The sequence below is a fragment of the Durio zibethinus genome, chromosome 23 (assembly GCF_047325235.1).
Source record: "Durio zibethinus cultivar Kanyao isolate XHJ-2024 chromosome 23, ASM4732523v1, whole genome shotgun sequence".
NCBI lineage: Eukaryota > Viridiplantae > Streptophyta > Magnoliopsida > Malvales > Malvaceae > Durio > Durio zibethinus.
Genome location: NC_143184.1, coordinates 10,876,763 through 10,895,692, shown reverse-complemented (window position 1 = coordinate 10,895,692; position 18,930 = coordinate 10,876,763). Strand labels below are relative to the sequence as shown.

General features: G+C 31.8%; 1 protein-coding gene and 1 pseudogene across 2 annotated transcripts; both read left to right on the top strand.

The window, feature by feature from the left end:
* Positions 1 to 16,619: 16,619 nt before the first annotated feature.
* On the top strand, positions 16,620 to 17,386 carry LOC149512204 (lectin 8-like). Its single transcript, XM_089752624.1, has one exon. It carries the CDS (start codon positions 16,730 to 16,732, stop codon positions 17,384 to 17,386), a length of 657 nt encoding a protein of 218 aa, XP_089608750.1. The 5' UTR covers positions 16,620 to 16,729.
* Positions 17,387 to 17,443: 57 nt separating this feature from the next.
* LOC111313171 (L-type lectin-domain containing receptor kinase IX.1 pseudogene) lies at positions 17,444 to 18,508 on the top strand (annotated as a pseudogene). Its single transcript, XR_016332595.1, has one exon. The product of XR_016332595.1 is annotated as an L-type lectin-domain containing receptor kinase IX.1 pseudogene (transcript).
* The last annotated feature ends 422 nt before the right edge of the window (positions 18,509 to 18,930 follow it).

Genomic DNA, 18,930 nt, shown 5'->3' with positions numbered 1-18,930 from the left:
GAAAAGCTTAAAAATGGGATTACACTTATAGGTAAGCTAAGAAATGAAATCAAGAAATGTAGTTCAATCTACCCAGAAAACCTCAAACTTCTTTCGGTGTGCTCGAAGGTGACAAATTTTGAATGAATTGTATTTTCTCTATAACGACTTCAATCGCTCTTTCATTGACTATAAAGCCTAGCAACTTTTTTGACTTTGCCCCAAAGGTGCACTTAACTGGGTTCAACTTGAGTTGAAATTTTCTTAACCTTTCAAATAGCTTTCTGAAGTTGGTGACAAGATCTTTATCTTCTTGAGATTTTGCAATTATATCATCCACATACACTTCAATCCCTTTATGCATCATATTATGAAAAAGCATTACCATGGCTCTTTGGTATGTTGCCCTAGCATTCTTTAAACTAATGGGCATGACTTTGTAGTAAAATGTTCTTTACATAGTCACAAAAATGGTCTTTTTCATATCGTTTACAGTCATTTTTATCTTATTATACCCTGAGAACCCATTCATAAAAGAGAACATCGAATGCTTAGCTGTGTTATCCACCAATGTGTTAATATGAAGCAAAAAAAAGTTATCCTTTGGGTTAGCCTTATTCAAATCACGATAATCTATGCACATTCACACTTTTCTATCTTTTTTGAGGACTGGTACAATGTTGGCTACCCATTCTAGATACTTGGTCACTTGTAAAAAACCTGTATCAAACTATTTCATCACCTCTTCTTTGATATTTAATAGCATTTTAAGTTTCATTCACCTCAATTTTTGTTAGACTGATTTATATTCTGGCTTTAAGGGTAGTCTACACTCTACCATTTTTGTACTGAGTCTAGGCATATCCTGATAAGATCAAGCAAACACATCTACGAATTCTCAAAGTAGATTTTCCAATCATTGCTTATTTTTTTATGAAAGTGAAGTGTCAATTTAAACCTCTTTCTTATTCTCCTCATCTCTTAAATTCACCAATTCAATTATCTTCTGATAAGGCTCAATCGATTTACTTTCTTGCTCAATCAATCTCATTAAGTCTGGAAGAATTACATATTTTTCATAATCATCTTTGTTATTAGGTGCATTAGTGTTAATTGATTTTTCAAAATTAACCCTTTGATCGTTATCATGATTATTTTTCTGTTCATTTAAAGACTTAAAATTGAATAAAATGAAATATATTGGCAAAATGTATGGAAAAAATGGAAAAATGTAGGCACTAGAAAAAGTGAATGAAAATGCATCCTTCCTAATTTTTATTAAAATAATAAGAGATAAATGGCCCAAACAAGAAAGACCACCCCAAGGCCTTGGGCATAAGCTATTAGGATATACAATTATATTGAATTGATCTCAAGAATAACAGATATTTTGATAATGCTCCAATTGTTTAACTCATAATCTGGCGGACAAAGGCGAACCCACACTTCTTGCTCACACCTATTTTCATTACCAATCGCTTGGATAGACAACTTAACAAAAGCCCTCTCCATACTTTGTTCTAAATCTTCTTCTATAGTTGGGTACAGAAACCTTCTAAGCCTGAAAGTATCATAAAAGTATGGGATGACCATTAGTCTTATTATTTTATTGGCTTGTCTTCCTTTGATTTCCCAGTCTTTTACTTTATAGCCAAGACCCAGCCTCTTATTGTTGTCCATTATTATTGGGAGCTCTCTTATCCCTTGTAAATTTTTGCTCAGCCTTACTCTAGGATACTAACCTTTGTTGATGACTTAGCTTACCATTATCTTTGAAAATTATTGGCTTTTAGGTCCTTCACCTATAAAGCTAACTAACTCAAATGGTCAATAAGAGCATTCCATTGCTTCTTTAATAGCTTTCACATATGAAGCATTCAATGGTTGAGTTACCAGCATGTCTTTTTTTTTAAACACTATCACCAACTGACCTTTCATATTGAAGTTGATCCTTTGGTGTAAGGTAGAGGGGACAACACTTGCTATATGAATCCATGGTTTTTCTAGCAAGTAGCTATAAAGTGGGGAGATATCCATTATTTGAAATTTTACATTGAAAATGCATAGCCTAATTTAGAAGGGCATCTCTATATCTCTTAAGACTTTTCACCTGGTCCCATCGAAAGCTCAGACAATCATTTGGCTATCCTTTATATGTGAGTAGTCAACAACTAGCCTTGCTAAAGTTGACATAGGCATGATGTTAATAGCAGAGCCATTATCGATGAAAACCTTAGCTATAATGTGGCTCTTGCATTTAACAGTGATATGCAGAGTCTTGGTACTTCTCTTTTCATTTAAAAGAATCTCATCATCACTAAATGATATGCAATTCGGCATGACCAGGTTTTCAGCTAAGTGGTTCACATACTCAACAGACACATTATGTGCTACATATGTCTGGTTCAGCACCTTCAGTAAGGTATTTCAGTATGATTCCAAATTTAATAGTAATGATAACAATGAGATTTGCACTAACATTTTATTCAATTGTTTAACCATAGAATATTCATTGTGTTTTATTAGCTTTAAAAATTCACAAGCCTCTTTTTCTAACATCGACTTTTAATGTTCTTCATTAAGCACTACTTTCAGATCATTTTGTTCTTTTTTTTTGGCTTTTTTTTTCTAGCCCTCTTTAGCATTTTTAAAGTGTAGCATTTTTCACTTCGGGTGATGCCCCTTACGCCAATTATATTAGCGACATCAAACTTAAGTACATTTTTCTCTTATCCCTGGACCATCATATCATAGTTATATTTTCATGGCATAACTCTATTGTTCTTGTAAGGGAATGGAGTAGAGACTTTAAAAGTTACTGGCCTGAGAATGAACTTGTTTATGTTGACTTTGACTTATCCCCACAGTAAATTGTTACTGACCGTAGAAATAGTTTTGATGGTTGGTCAGTCATAGACATTTCAACATTTTTTGAATCCTCTATTTCTTCATAGAGTTCAATCTGGTAAGAATCCATGAGCTTTTGTATCTCCTGGCAAAATTGCTTATAAGTTTTGTTAGAATAGCTAGATGTCCCACTATGATACTTGCAATTGCTATCCAATACATATTTTTCATGGTAATTGTGTGGACTCACCAACTATATCATGTTGTCTTTCCATAAAGCATCAAACAACTAACTGAAAGGTATCTTAATTTCTGTCACTGTCTTTTTTAGGTGATGCTCCCATTCTTCACTCAAAGCATTCACATTGTGGTCAGGCAAAAGATTACCACCAATGTTTGGTGCAGTTACCCCTCTTGTATCAAAATTGATCATTCCATCTTTGATCAATTATTGCACTTTATGCTTTAAGACAGTGTAATTTTTAGTAGAATGACTAACAGTCTTATAGTGATAGTCACAATGGGCTATAGAGTCATACCACTTGGGGTAAGGTAGCTTGAGTGGTTTTACTCGGTTAGGAGCAATTAAATGACTATTGTGAAGCTCTAGATACAATTTCGTATAAGTCATGGGAATTAGGTCAAATACTAGTGTTTTACGAGTAGTTTGTTGCTCTCTTGAACCACCTATTAGGCTAACAGGATGAGTCTGAGGTCTCAAGAGAGGTTGAGTATTAGAACTGTATATAACAGTCTAAGGTCTGAAAGAGGGTGGATAGGTCAGAGGGTAGAACGGCTGGAGGTTTGGCTAGTATGGGTAACGGGAAGCATTTTTCATAGTAGGATAATATGAAGAATAACCTTGTGATGGGTAGGGTTGATAACCCTTGAATTATTATCTATCAAAGCTTATAGCTTGAGCTTTAGTCTTTTTCTTCTTTGGGGCTTTTTTAATATATTCTTCCTTTTTTTCTAACTTGTCATTCTTAATGGCACTCTCAATGATTTCACTAGAGATCAACATGTCGATGAAATTCTTTGTTGCATTCGATATAATCTTTTCATAATAGAGAGATTTCAGAGTACTGACAAACAACACTATAGTTTTCTTTTTGGTTAAAGGTGGTTGTACTTGAAAAATTATATCCCTCCACCTCTAGACATATTCCTTGAATGACTCATTTACCTTTTTCTCTATGTTCTGTAAAGATAAATGATCAGGAGCCAAATCTATGATATGTCAATATTGACTGATAAAGTCACGGGCCATATCACTCTAGGAATGGATGCGAGTTCTATCCAGTTAGTTATACCATATAACAGCAGAGCCAATATGGTTATCTTGAAAGGTATGCATTAATAGCTTTTTATTATAGGCATGGGCAGCCATTTTACGATAGTACATTGTAATGTGGGTCTTCGGACACTTCATACCATCATATTTTTCAAACTCTAGTACTTTGAACTTATGAGGAATAACAACATTTGGGACCAGATAAAGCCCAGCAGCATCTATAGAGCCATAAAACCTAATTCTTTCTATAGCCCATAACCTCTTTTCTAGTATACTAATCCTTGAGTCTTCTAGAAATTCAACTACTTTTGCCTTCTCTCTCTTTTTTTCTCTCAAATCATCCAGATCAGGAACTTGGATAAGTTCAATTGCTTTTTCAGTAAAGACAAGATTCACATAGCTATGGTAATGCCCTAAGTTAAATGCTGTGGCATTTTAAGATATGTAGGATATGTGAATTATTGTGGTAAAACTTCTTGTGTAGATTGGGCTTGAGGTGGACTAAAATCAAGTGGATATAGGGGGTCAACCACCTCTTGTAATGGATGGTCCTATTGGCTAGTATTCTTTTCTATTCCTTTCTTCTTGTTTAACTTGTTTAGAGCATCCAGAATCTTACTCAACTAGTTTTTAAACTTTTTTTGGGCTTTTTCTATCTTCTTAAGATAATAAGAGTTTTCATACTCCATTTGTCTAGCTCGGGTTCTTGTGTTGTATCGCTGAGTGGGGTTTCTGCTAGGTGGAGCTATCTTTAAACCTTAAGTACCACAATTATATGATTATTAGAAATTATGTGCTCTATGTTTGATATGTTAATGCATGCGTGAAATGTACTAATATTTACTACATCACTATTATTGATAAAAGAAATCTCCATTTGAAATTTTATTTAATAAAATTTCAAAATTACATCTTAATAAAGCCAAAGCATCATCCTTTATTTCTAATGCCTCTTTATAAATTTTCTAGCTTGCTAGTAATGATTTTGTGCCTCGTCTAAAAAATCAAGCAATCACCGCCCATGAGCTCCCACTAGTTGCACTATAGCCTTCAAAATTTTCACTTTTTCTTTCATTTCAGATGCTTTATCTGTAGCAATGTATAACTGATCGAACAAATGTCTTAGATGCTTTTGTTTTTTTGTGCACATATCTTTCTATAGCTCACTCTGTTTATATTGTCTTCTACATTTATCAAACAAGGCTTCTACTTATATTGTGCATCGATCCACTATCTCCTATAGCATCTAGCTATGTCTATGTGCCCTAGCAATGGCCTTTTGTCTTTCTTTCACCATTGCATTTAGTAATTCATTTTCTTTTAAAAGTTGAGTAAGCTCGGGTGTAATTGATAAATGTGTCATATTTAGATCATTAAATAAAGCTTTTCACTAATCTTTTTGCTCTGTAAGGTTCTTGATTTTCAGTTCTTGAAGTCGTAAACTCTCTTTCATTTCTAACTTCAATCACTTATTTTCTTATTCCAACTTATCTTTCTCGGTTTGGAGTTTCCCTTTATCCGTTTCCAATTTAAGCAAAGGATCTTGAAGAATGGGCTTTGGGGAGTGGCCAAATGTTTGTTTTTGAGGAAACACAATGTCCTTACCCCTCATTGTACACCACACATTATACTTTAGGGTGACATCATAAGTAAGCCTCTAATGGTTTGTTTTTATGCTTTTAAGATATTTTCAATCATCCCATATACCCTTTTATTAGTGAATGAAAATTCCCATTGGTTAAGACCATAAGTTTCTAGAATAAACTATTCATATCCAAATTGTCTTCTTACCAAAGTTGGGGTGTAAGTAACAACACCTTATAGGCCTAATAGAAACATTCAGGGTTGATTTCCATAACTATATAATACTATGTCATGACGCATCCAAGAAGCTCTCCAGATTATCCCTTGACTATCAAGGGCTCAAAAGTAGGAAACCCATTTTTCTTTTAACTTTACTTAAGGCCATGTGCTGTAACAAAATCCCTTGATTTAGACACTGAAACACAGGTATGGTTTACGAAACTAGCTTTTTTCACACTCAATGTGACTCTTCATTCATACATAAAGCAATTGTAAGCACCATTAAATCGACCTTTACATTTCTACTATAAAAGTTTAGAGAATGAATGGTTTCTACTAGAATAGTTGATGCTGCATTGACTTGGTATACTAACTGGTCGACGAAGTCTATCACTACGACATCAACATACCAGATGACTTTTGAGAAGATCACCAATCCATATAGAGCTATAGCCATTGCTACTAACCCCTTATTATCATCCAAATGCCCTTGGATGAAATCTCGTAGAAAACTCCGTAGGATAGCCTTACTTTCACTTTTTGTCTTGACACATACATTAACTTGAGGCAAACTAAGTCTAAGTATTTGTACCAATTTTTTACGATAGCCCACTTTATTTGACCAATAGATCTTTTTCAAGTTTGACAAATCGAAGCGAAGTAAGACCATATTCTCTTTAATTATGGGCACTATATCTGCTTTATTGAAGATGAAACATCTATAAAAAAGATCTTAGAACTGAATGATGGCTCTAATTAGATTATTGTCCATATCCACTTGGAGTAATGATGCTATGTCTCCATGTCTATTCTCAAATGCCTCATGCCTTATTCTACTCATGCATCCCCAAACACTACTTAGGTCAGCTAGATCATTTTGTTAGAGATCAAGATGAACTCTCTTGGGCAATGATGAGATAAAACCTTCAGACAAGTAATCACCCTATTTTTTTTTACCTTTATCTGACTTGATTTTCAATCAATGAACAGATTTATGATGGCTTGATGTAGACTTTGATTGCATTTGGCTTTCCATGGATGTAAGTATGAGATCTAATATATCAATAATTGATATATAGCAAATATTTCTTATGTGAGAATGATGCAAATGACAATGTTAAATCATGAGTATGAAAATGATGCATAGAATGAAATGACATGGAAATGATGTAGATGCACAAAATCAGACAAACAAAATGGTTAGATAAGCAATATACAAGTTGTTCCTTTTTGTGTTCTAATTTTAGGTTATATCTATCAATGGGTATGAAGGGCTCTATCTTAGAAGTGGCCTCTTAAGAGCGAACTATATGCAAGGTTAGGTGATTTTGGCCAGTAAAGGTTCCCAAATTGTTTCTTACATCATCATCCATCATAGACTAATAAAGCAGTTCAATCTTCACCCATCACAGGCCACTAACGAAAAAGATTCAATTTAAGTAGAAGTATTTTGTTGGCCATTGCAGAGATTATCATCTTATGAGAGCGTATGTACTTTACTCCCTCTTAAGAAGGACGAAGCTCAGTATAGAGCTCATTAATGCAAATACACGTGATAGTGTGTGTGAAGGAACATATAGGTTTCATGTCCCAAAAAAAAAGGATAAAAAAACAAAACTGTTAGTAAACAGATAACACAAACCATTACAATTTAAAATCATTAGGCTAAAGAATAGGATAAATTTAAGAGGTTATGGCTTTACTCTCTATAGACTCCCTAGTGGGGTCATCAAATTATCATAATATATAGATCCGAAAATCTATAGCTAGACTTAACAAAAAGAGTTGCAGCCAATCTTTTTTAACTAGGTGTGATTGGTCACCTAAGAAATCTATCTATTTAAGGAGCTCTTAAGCTTGACTAAGGGTTCCTAAAAGAATAAGTTTAGGTCTACAAACCAAAATATGGTTCAGGAGTTTGGTTACATATGAGGAAGGTTATAGCACCTCCATATGCCCATCCATAGGATGGTACTATTTTATTTTAAATTTATCCTAAGGTCTTAATTCTAATGGTTTCAAATTTTTATGTTAAATATTGGAAATAATTCTTAAGACTCTTCATCAATCTAGTAGAATTTTTAAAAATATTTTCTCCCCTCAAGAGTATTCAAGAATCTCATTTATTTTCTTGAAGAGGCTCTATCATCCAAAAAAAAATTTTTTTTTTTGAAAAATACATCAATTATTCCACAATTTGGGCCAAATTAGAAATATTTTTTCTTTTGAATTTCTAAATTTTTCACCATTTGAGCCTATTTAGAAACTCTTTTTATTTTATTTATTTATTCATTTTTTTTGGAAAGAAAAAATATGAAAATTATTTTTCTTAAAATTTCATTTAAATTCTTTCACAATTTGGGACAAATTTAAAGAAAATTTCACACCTAGAGATTTCTTAGAAATTTACAATTTGAAATTTCTATGAATCTCATCCTTAGATAATTATCATATATTTTTAACCCAAATTTGGAAAAGAATACAATTACTTTTATTAAAATTTTGCCTAAATTATTCCACCATTTGGGACAAATTTAGAGAAAATTTCTTACCTAGAGATTTCTTAGAAATTTACCATTTGAAATTTCTAAGAATCTCATCCTTGGGTAATTTGTATTTAATTCCAACTTTTTTATTTTTTATTTTTTGTTTGAAAATAATTATTAGTTATTATTATTAAAACTTTATCTAAATTATTCCATCATTTAGGACAAATATAGATAAAATTTTTCACCTAAAAATTTTATAAAAATTTATTATTTGAAATTTCTATAAATTTTATCATTGGATAATTAATATTTATTCTCAAAATATATTTTTTTCCTATTTTTTTTTAAATTTAATCAGGCAAAAATACTAAAAAAAACCAACACATAAATAAAAAGAAATAAATAAATAAATAAAACGAAAGGCTCGGTTGGAGGGTTCGGCGCACTCGACTTCAAGCATAAAAAATGGTTTGAAGGCCCAACTTGAGGGTGCAGCTTGACTCAGTAGCTAAGTTTGGTTGGGACGCGAGTCAATGGACCGGGTTGCGATTAGGTTGGATCACCCACTAGCAAAATGCATGGATCCTGGATTCTTTTAAATGCCAAAACGACGCCGTTTTGAGGTGATATGAAAGGTAAAAGTTTTCATTTTTTCTTTTAGATTTCCCCTCATTTTCTCTCTCCTCTTTTTTTTTTCTCTTTCCCTCTTTCTACCAACCAAGAAATCTGGTTGAATATTTCATTGAAAACTAGGGACCAGTGCCGAAAACTGGGAAATATTGTTGGAAAAGATGAATCTAGTCGGAAAAGTTCACCAGAATCCGAAAATTTCCAAAAAACTTTTAGAAAAAAACTGTCAAAAATTTCAAAATTTTTTAAAAAATTCTAGAATTGCTTTTTCTCTTCTAAACACTTTTTTTTTACTTCTGTTTTTTATGTCCTTTTAATCTGTTCTTCTGTATGGGTATTTATAGGTTGTGATCAGAAGAGTTTCTGATCAATTCTGATTCCTTCTTTGATTGGGATTCAGTACTATCCAAAAAGATGGGATTTATTTTATTAAAGATTAAATCCTTCTACAACTGCACCAGCCCCCAAATTCATGGCAAAATTAATATTTTTTATATATTATTATTATTTTAATCAACATCATTATCACCTAACAAAAAAATGAAAAACAAAAACAAATAAATGATCAAACTAGACAGATAAAATAAATACATAAACAATAGTAAAATAAATAACATAAATAATAAACAAATAAACCAATGATTATTGGGCTTAACAATTTAACCCCATTAGAACAGGCCTAATTGATTCGAACTTGGACCAAATTGAGTGTCTACGGTAGAAAATCTTACTGATCGTCGTTCTACCATAGGCTATTGTTTCTTTCTTGGTTCTTTTCTTATTTCTTGGTGAAGTAAAAAACAAACTATGGTGTTCTGCTTTAGTACTAAAGTTGAGTATCGAGCTCTTGCAGATGCCACATTAGAACTTCTATGGTTACAATGGCTACTTCAAGATATGGGTGTTCCTTATCACTCTAATACTCTTATATTTTATGATAATCAAAGTACGATTAAGATAGCTCACAATGATGTTTTTCATAAGTGTACTAAACATCTTGAAATTGACTATCAATTCATTCATTATCATATATTACTTAAACTCTTCGACTTGTTCCTATTACTAGTGCTGGTCAAAACGCAAATGTATGATGTTTTTCATGAGTGTACTAAACATATTGAAATTGATTGTAAATTCATTCGTCACTATTTGCTTGCTCAATCTCTTCAACTTGTTCCTGTTACCAATGTTGATCAAAACGCAAATATCTTCACCAAATCACATCCACCTGGTCATTTTCTTGTCCAAATTTTCAAATTCAAGTTGGCCTCTACATTACCATCTTAAGTTTCCTAGGGGGATTGTCAATGATATTCTAATAATATTATGATACTATTCTAGATTAATGATATTATTCTAATAATATTCTAGTAATATTCTAGATTAATTTGATATTGATTTAGAGAATATTAGATATTGATTTAGCTTATTATAAAATTGATTTAGTCATTATTTCTATTTATTATATTTTTTATTTTGTAATATTTTATCTCTGTATAAATAAACTTTAAGCCTCGTTGTAATATATAAGTCATTACAATAAAATTTTCATATTTTCTTCTTTTCACTATAAGTCTAAAATCAAGTAACCTTTGTTTTTTTAATCAACCTGTTCAATGGGTAACAACATTTACTTAAGGATAAACTCCCTAATTTGATTTAAGAAGTTATTTATTTCAAGATTACAATTACCTATCTAAAACCTTTCATGCTTAATTATTTGGGGACGACATGAATTAATCTACGAAAATACATGTCCTAATTCCTTGTAAAAATGATTATTGATATGTAAATATACTTTAAAAAATGCATCATGCATTTAAGGAGAAAGAAGAAATTTCCATGAAGGAGCCTGTTCTTCACACTAGGGATTGGACTAAAGGAGGTTTGCCTTTTTCCCCCGGCCACTTAACAATTTCTTTCAAGCGACAAAAAGCAGGAAACAAGAAGACTTCCACTATAACAAATTCACGTGAATGAAAGACATTCATTTTTTTTCTTCCAATTTAGAAAAAAGGGATTTAAATTTAAATCATTTAATAAAAAAATATATGCATTTATTGTCAATAGCAAATCCATGTTTTTTTTCAAAGATGTTTACTTATATAATATATATATAAATAAATTATTAATGGATTTATCATTTTTTTTTTATGGAAAGAGAGTAAAAAACAAAATTTGTTGTTATCCACGAAAAATTTTTCTTCCAATTTTTTTGGTTTTCAATATTTGGTTGACTCAAAATTTTTTTTTTATGGGATGAAGTATTAGCCTATAAATATGATTCAACAAAACAAACTAAAACCTCAAATTACAATAATTTGGAATCTTTCGCGTTATGGCTACTCGTGGCTTTCATGCCCATCATTTCCTTCATTTCGAGTTTTACTTGTTCTTATTTTATATTGTTCCTTCACTGCATGCAATACAATTCAGCTTCCAGGGTTTCTCACCTAATAACCTGGCCACAAATGGCAATGCTTACATCATGGATGGTGAACTATCGCTCACTGAAAACCGAGTTGATACTACTCTTAAATATAGCGTTGGTCGTGCTATATTTCCCAAGGAAATGCTACTCTCAGACCCTTGCAAGCAATGTAGTCCTTACAAATGGAGTGTAGCAGAATTTGAAAGAAGAATTGTAAACAATTATTAGATTATCGCAAACTCTTTAAAAAAGATGACAATTTCGTAAACACAGTTGTTAAAGTTCAGTGGGAGTTCCTTTAGGGAAAGCAGAAATTGTTGTCCAACTTTCAGAGGCGTAAAAAAAATTGCAGCAGGGGATTTGAAGATCAGTCCACAAAAGCAACAAAACTTTGATATAATGCAGACAGTCAAAAAAGTAGTCTCCGTGTAAAGACAAATGATTTTTGTCAGTGCTGCTTGAAACAAATCAATTGCTAACCTCAGCAACTGTACTGTGAAAAAAAAAAAAAAAGGACAAAACTGATTTATCTACAACTTGCATTTTCTTTGAATATGTTGTCATAATGTAAACCAATTGGGATTGTTTTGCTCAAAATCTTCAATATTTTAGGTAAAAGTTTACTTGATTTCAATGCTTAATTGATTCTGTCCAGGAGAGCAAATAGTGCGATCTAAATATATGGTCTAATGTCGTTTAGAGGACAATGTGCTCTTAGAGCACTTCTTGCCTCTCTTTCCGGTGTTAAGTAATCTACAAAGTAGGGAAAATTAATTAAATATTTTTTGGATGAGAAAGCAAATAAGATAGGGAAATCTGATGCTTTCCATTTTAAACAACAATGCCTATTGGGTGAAAACTTGACTAAATGAAATAAATCGATCAACTGGACAGTGTATAAACCAATTTTAGTGGCTGTTTCTGAAAAATGAATATAATATAAATATATGGTTTTACAAACTAATAATCTGAAGAAATAATTAATGTTCATCTCCGTGTCATAACGATTTCATTTTCATTTTTCAAATGTTTAATGAATTAGATTTTTTTTATATAAAGAAATCATAATATGTGAATAAAAAAATATATACGTTAAAGTAATTTTTACATTTTTCGGATATCATTTTTAAAACGTGATTCAATAAATTATCTAAATTAAATTATGATTAGGATGAATTAAATTTTAAAAACGAATAAGTAAGCAAAAATAAATTTTTCTACAAAACGATCGAATCCTATGCCTTGTTACGTGCGGGTAATCTGGACTAACTACAAATCGATTTGTTTAACTAGATTGTTGCATTCCTTGATAACTTGTTTCACAACGAGAATGATTATCAACATAAAAGTTGATTTACCATGCGCATTTAGTGGGTGGGAGGGGGACAAGGTAGCTAATTGCATTAAAATAATAAATAAATAAATAATATTAAAGCTTTGGAATCTGTTTGGGTTGGAAGAAAATGTGAAACATCAATAAAATAACGAAGATTAAGATTACAGGAGAGAACAATTTAATTTATGATGGCTGAGATGGAAACCTCAATGAATTTTTCCCACTCTTAGTTAACTGTTATTAATGTTAGAGAAGATTCACCGCAGAAAAGGAAATAAAAAATTTCTTCTTCTTCTGTCGGATAAGAGGCTTGTAAAGTAAATCTGAGATTGCGATTATCCAGAGAATTTAGAAATGGAGTTTTAAAAAAACTTTTCCATTCGGTCTGACTTGGCATATTATCAACCACTACTTTTGTTTAATCATAATGTCAAAATCTAAAAATATTGGGAATAAGCTAATTAATCAACTTTACCTAGATTTCAGTGAATTTAACAGCTCAATTGTAGCTCTTTGTATTTTTTGAAAATGTTCACGGCTGAGTTATTCGTCTGGTCCTATTGAATTTCAAATTAAATTTTGGATAAAATTGTAAGTTTGAATATAGATGAAAATATTTAAATGAATAAAAGTATTTTAATTCTAAAATTAATTTAAAAGATTAAAATATTAAAATGGTACTTACAGCGTGATGGCCTTGTAATTATAAAGCAAAACTCGTGAAAAATTAAATTTCTTTTCTGAGTTTTGAACTCTCTAATAAACTTCAAAATGCAGAATCAATTCCATAAGATTAAACCTTCAGTCATTCTTCTTTCTGTTAATTACATTTGAGAGCTAAAGAAAGGAAAAAGCTAGTGATTTTTGAAGTGCAGTCCTAATTTGGTCTGTGAATCACTGAATTGCACCAAGTTTAGTGGTTGAGGTGGGATGGAGTTGAGCCTAGAAAGAGAAACAGTTGGTAATTTGTTTTCCTTGGGCCGACACGACAACAGGATCATGAGAATGCAACAAAGATAAGGCTCCCTATGATCTCACAACAACAAGCATTCCCTTCTAAAGCTAGTCGGCCCACTTGCCAAGAACGTAAGGTAGATTTCACCAAAATCTAAATCTTTGTAAAACCGAGACACAACATGTTTCATACATGTTCGTCACCAGATAAATATAATATAAATACAAAAATTGTCATATCTATATCTACGTAATATGGAAGAAAAATTTTAAGACAATGTAGGAGTTACAACTCCTGTGATCCGATCGTTTGAAAACATAATATTTGGGGTACGACTTTAAGCACCCTTTCATATTTTCTCGTCTTAAATTCTCAATTTTGTTTCTATTCGAATTCCGTAATGGCTAGGTGTTGTAAATAAGGTAGTCAAGTCGACTTCGTAAGATAATTGGGCTGGATTATTGTGAATTACTCGAACTCAATTTTGCTTTTATTCGAGTTCAAACAGCAATTAGTAAATTTTCATATATATATCCAATAATTTTATATTTGATGTAATGTGGCAAATAAATTTTATAAATTATTAGTTAATCGAGTAAATATAAATTTTTACAAATTCTTAAAATTCATATAAAAAATTAGATTTTTTTTAAAAAACTTTTATTAATAAAATAATATTTTATAGATTAATAATATATCAAATATAAATTTATAAAAAAATTATATTTAAATAAATTTATATTTAATTCACTATCAGTATATAAATGCTATATATAGTTAATAAATTATATGATAACACCTCATAAAAATTAGTTTAAAAATTTTTAAATCCTAAAATTCAATTATGCATATATTTAAAATTAATTTTTTTTGTGAAGAGTGATTTATTAACAATATAACATCCATATACTAGCAATGAATCAAATATATATATATATATATATATATATATTGTTTATTAAGGTAAAAGAAACAATGTAAAAGGAAAAGAAAAGTAATGCAAACTTTTGTGATATTTGTGAGCTGGCAAAAAAGTAGGCAAAATGCGGAAAACGTTTCAAAAGGCTTTTTTTGTTTGCACGGCTGGTTTCTTCTGATCAGTTTACACCAGATTAGCCATAGCTGGTCGTTGGTTCGTGTGCAGCTCTACCCCAGCATTTCCACCCAAATTATAAACCTAGCATCAGCACTTAATTAATCAAGGCGAACTCCCTCATTTGATTTGAGCAGTTATTTATGTCAATATTACAATTACAGATCTAAGACCCTCCATGCTATTTGGAGACGACACGAATTAACCTATGAAAAATACATGTCCTTATTCCTTGTCGAAAATGATTATTGATATGTCAATCAATTTTGAAACATGCATCACCCATTTAAGGAAAAAAAATCTTCCGTCACTGAATGGTAGATTCAAATGACAAGGACAATATATTTTTTTTATTGTCCGGATTTAAATTTATTAGAAGATTATGAAAATATAAATTTTCATAAATTTATTAAGTCAACGAAAATAAACATATTTAAATCAACCCACTAATTGAACCAACTTAAAAAAAATATACAAAACAAAACTCAAAAAAAACTTTACCGCTTTAAAAAAAAAGAAGGCTTCCACGAAAGAGTATCTTAGCTTCTTCACTTTTAGGATTGGACCAGAAGAGGTGTGTTTTTCCCCAGCCGCTATTGCATGTTGAAAATACTTCATCAATTTCTTTCGAGTGACAAAATGTTAAAAACAAGAAGACTTCCACAATAACAAATTCACGTGTATGCACTACCTTTTTTTTTTTTTTCTTTAAATTAGAAGAAAAGGATTCAAATTTAAATAAAATCGAAATTATGCGCTTACAGTTGAGTCATTTTGTTTACATGGAATTAAGGATTAGCCTATAAAGTTATCCAACAAAACAAACTAAAACCTCAAATCACAACACTTTAGAATCTTTTTAATATCGCTACCTATAGCTTTCATGCTTATCTTTTTATTTATTTTCGTATTTTACACGTATTTAATATAAAATAAATATAATATATATACATAAATTATCAAGTTTAGAATCAGATAACCTTTGATTTTTTAATTAACCAGTTCAATCAGTAACAACATTTACTTAAGAATAAACTCCCTAATTTGATTTGGGAAGTTATTTATTTCAAGATTAAAATTACAGTTCTAAAACCATCCATGCTTAATTATTTGGAGACGACATGAATTAATCTATGAAAATACATGTCCTAATTCCTTGCAAAAAAATGATTATTGATATGTAAATCTACTTTGAAAAATGCATTTTGCATTTAAGGAAAAAGAAGAAATCTCCATGAAGGTTCTCTTTCTTCACACTATTGATTGGACTAAACGATGTTTGCCTTTTTCCCCCGGCCACTTAACAATTTCTTTGAAGCGACAAAAAGTAAAAAACAAGACTTCCAGTACTATAACAAATTCACGTGTATGTAAGACATTCATTTTTTTTCTTCAAATTTAGAAAAAAGGATTTAAATTTAAATCATTTGATAAAAAAAAATATATGCATTTACTGTCAGCAGATGCTTTTTTTTTTTCAAAAATGTTTACTTATATAATATATTATTATTATTATTATTATTAGATTTATCAATTTTGTTTATGGAAAGAGAGTAAAATAAAATTTGTTGACATCCACGAAAAATATTTCTTCCAATTTTTTTGTTTTTCAATTTTTGGTTGACTCAATTTTTTTTATGAGATGAAGGATTAGCCTATAAATATGATTCAACAAAACAAACTAAAACCTCAAATTACAATACTTTGGAATCATTTCGTATAATGGCCACTCGTAGCTTTCATGCTCATCATTTCCTTCATTTCGAGTTTTACTAGCTCTTATTTCATATTATTCCTTCACTACATGCAATACGATTCAGCTTCCCGGGTTTCTCAACTAATAACCTGACTACAAATGGCAGTGCTCACATCATGGATGGTGAACTGTCGCCCACAGAAAAACGAGTAGATACTACTCCCAAGGAAATGCATCTCTCAGACCCTGTCACGGTTATGGCAACGGATTTTATTACACATTTCTCCTTCAACATATCGGCGCTCAACAAGCAAAATGGAGGGGATGGCTTTGTGTTCTTCATTGCTCTTAATGGCATAAACATTCCGGTTGAAGCTCAGGGAGGACGCATGGGGCTGATTAGCAACTGTTCTAATTTCAATCAATCACTTGTTGCTGTTGAGTTTGACACTTTCAAGAATGAGTGGGATCCAAGTGACATTCATTTTGGTATAAATATAAACTCCATCAGATCAGTAGCCACCGTGAAATGGGATCAAAGCATGAAAAATGGATCCTTAGGAAAGGCAGGGATCACTTATGATTCTCAAACGAGAAATTTAAGTGTCTTTCTTGCATTCCCGGAAAACCCCACTTTTATTAAGGGGAAGACTTCTAGTCTTTCACATCAAGTCAATCTGTCAGAGGTTTTACCAGCGAGGGTCAATGCTGGATTCTCATCTGCTACTGGCTATCTCTCAGAGATGCAGTATGTTCTTTTGTGGGAGTTTAATTCAACGGAATCATCATCAAACAATCAAGAAGGAGTACATGTTGGATCGAAAGTAGCATAAGGTGTACTTAATGGATCTGTTATAGTAGTTGTGACAATTTTAATATTGGTGTTTTACATGTGGAGGAGAAGTCAAAGCGAGAAAAATGATGATTCACAACAAGAAGATTTCATGGACCTGGAATTTGAACATGGAAGTGGACCAAGAAGGTTTTCTTATGATGAATTGGTTCAAGCTACGAATAACTTCAACCAAGAAAGAAAACTTGGTGAAGGAAGCTTTGGGGGAGTTTATAGAGGCTTTCTCCCTGTTTTGAATTTAAACATTGCGGTTAAAAAGGTCTCTAAAATGTCAAAACAAGGAAGAAAGGAGTATATGGCAGAGATCATGATTATTAGTAAATTGAGACATAAGAATCTGGTGGAACTCATTGGTTGGTGTCACAAGAAGAGTGAGTTCCTTCTAATTTATGAACTCATGCCCCATGGCAGCCTGGATTCTCATCTTTTTGGAGATCAAAATCACCTATCATGGGAACTTAGATACAAGATAGCCCTTGGTTTAGCCTCTGCAATACTTTATCTTCAGGAAGAATCGGAACAATGGGCGGTACATAGAGATATCAAATCAAGCAATGTCATGTTGGATTCAAATTTCAATCCCAAGCTTGGGGATTTTGGTTTGGCAAGGTTAATGAGCCAAGAATCAGGACTCAAGATGACAGTCTTGGCTGGAACATTTGGTTACATGGCACCAGAATACACTAGTACAGGACAGGTCAATAAAGCATCAGATGTCTTTAGCTTTGGGGTGGTGGCCTTAGAAATTGCAACTGGGAGGAGAACAATGGAGCATAAAAATGAAGAGGATCCCGTCTCATTGGTTGCTTTGGTATGGAACTCGTATGAAAATGGAAAACTTCTTGAAGTTGCTGATGAGAAATTGTGTATGGAATTTGATATGGAACAGATGGAGTGCTTGATGATTGTCGGATTATGGTGTGCTCACCCTGATCACAATCTTAGACCGTCTATAAGGCAAGCTTTACAGGTTCTAAACTTTGAGGCACCATTGCCAAATCTTTCCAAAAAGATCTCTGTTCCCAACTTTGATGTACCTATCCCTCCATCGAGTTCATCCAAGCTCGAAATCACCAATTCTGTTGTTACTACGGGTCGGTAGGTGATACTTATTCTATATAGGATCTTCAGGTTTTTCCTCTTACTTTCTCTAGTATGATAGGAAAATACCAAGGTTAAACATAATTTGGTTTCAGTTCTGTCTATGAGTCAGCAGGTTTGCATTAGGGTGCCTTTTGTTATATCCTACATGCTTTCTTTGTAATATTTTTACTGCAGCTTGCTATTGAAATAATTTTATAGTAGACACGTCTTGCTTACTTATAGACAAATAAATTTTACACTTCAATAGAATAAAAAAAAATTCTACTCAATCTCCCACATGCAATATTGCTCGAGTTGTTAGGTTTGAAGCAATAATCACAACAATGCAGAAGCAATATATTGTAATAAACCTCACAGCAATAGACAACAATCAATAATAAAAAAACACAAAAAAAATAAAGCACACCAAGACTTACGTAG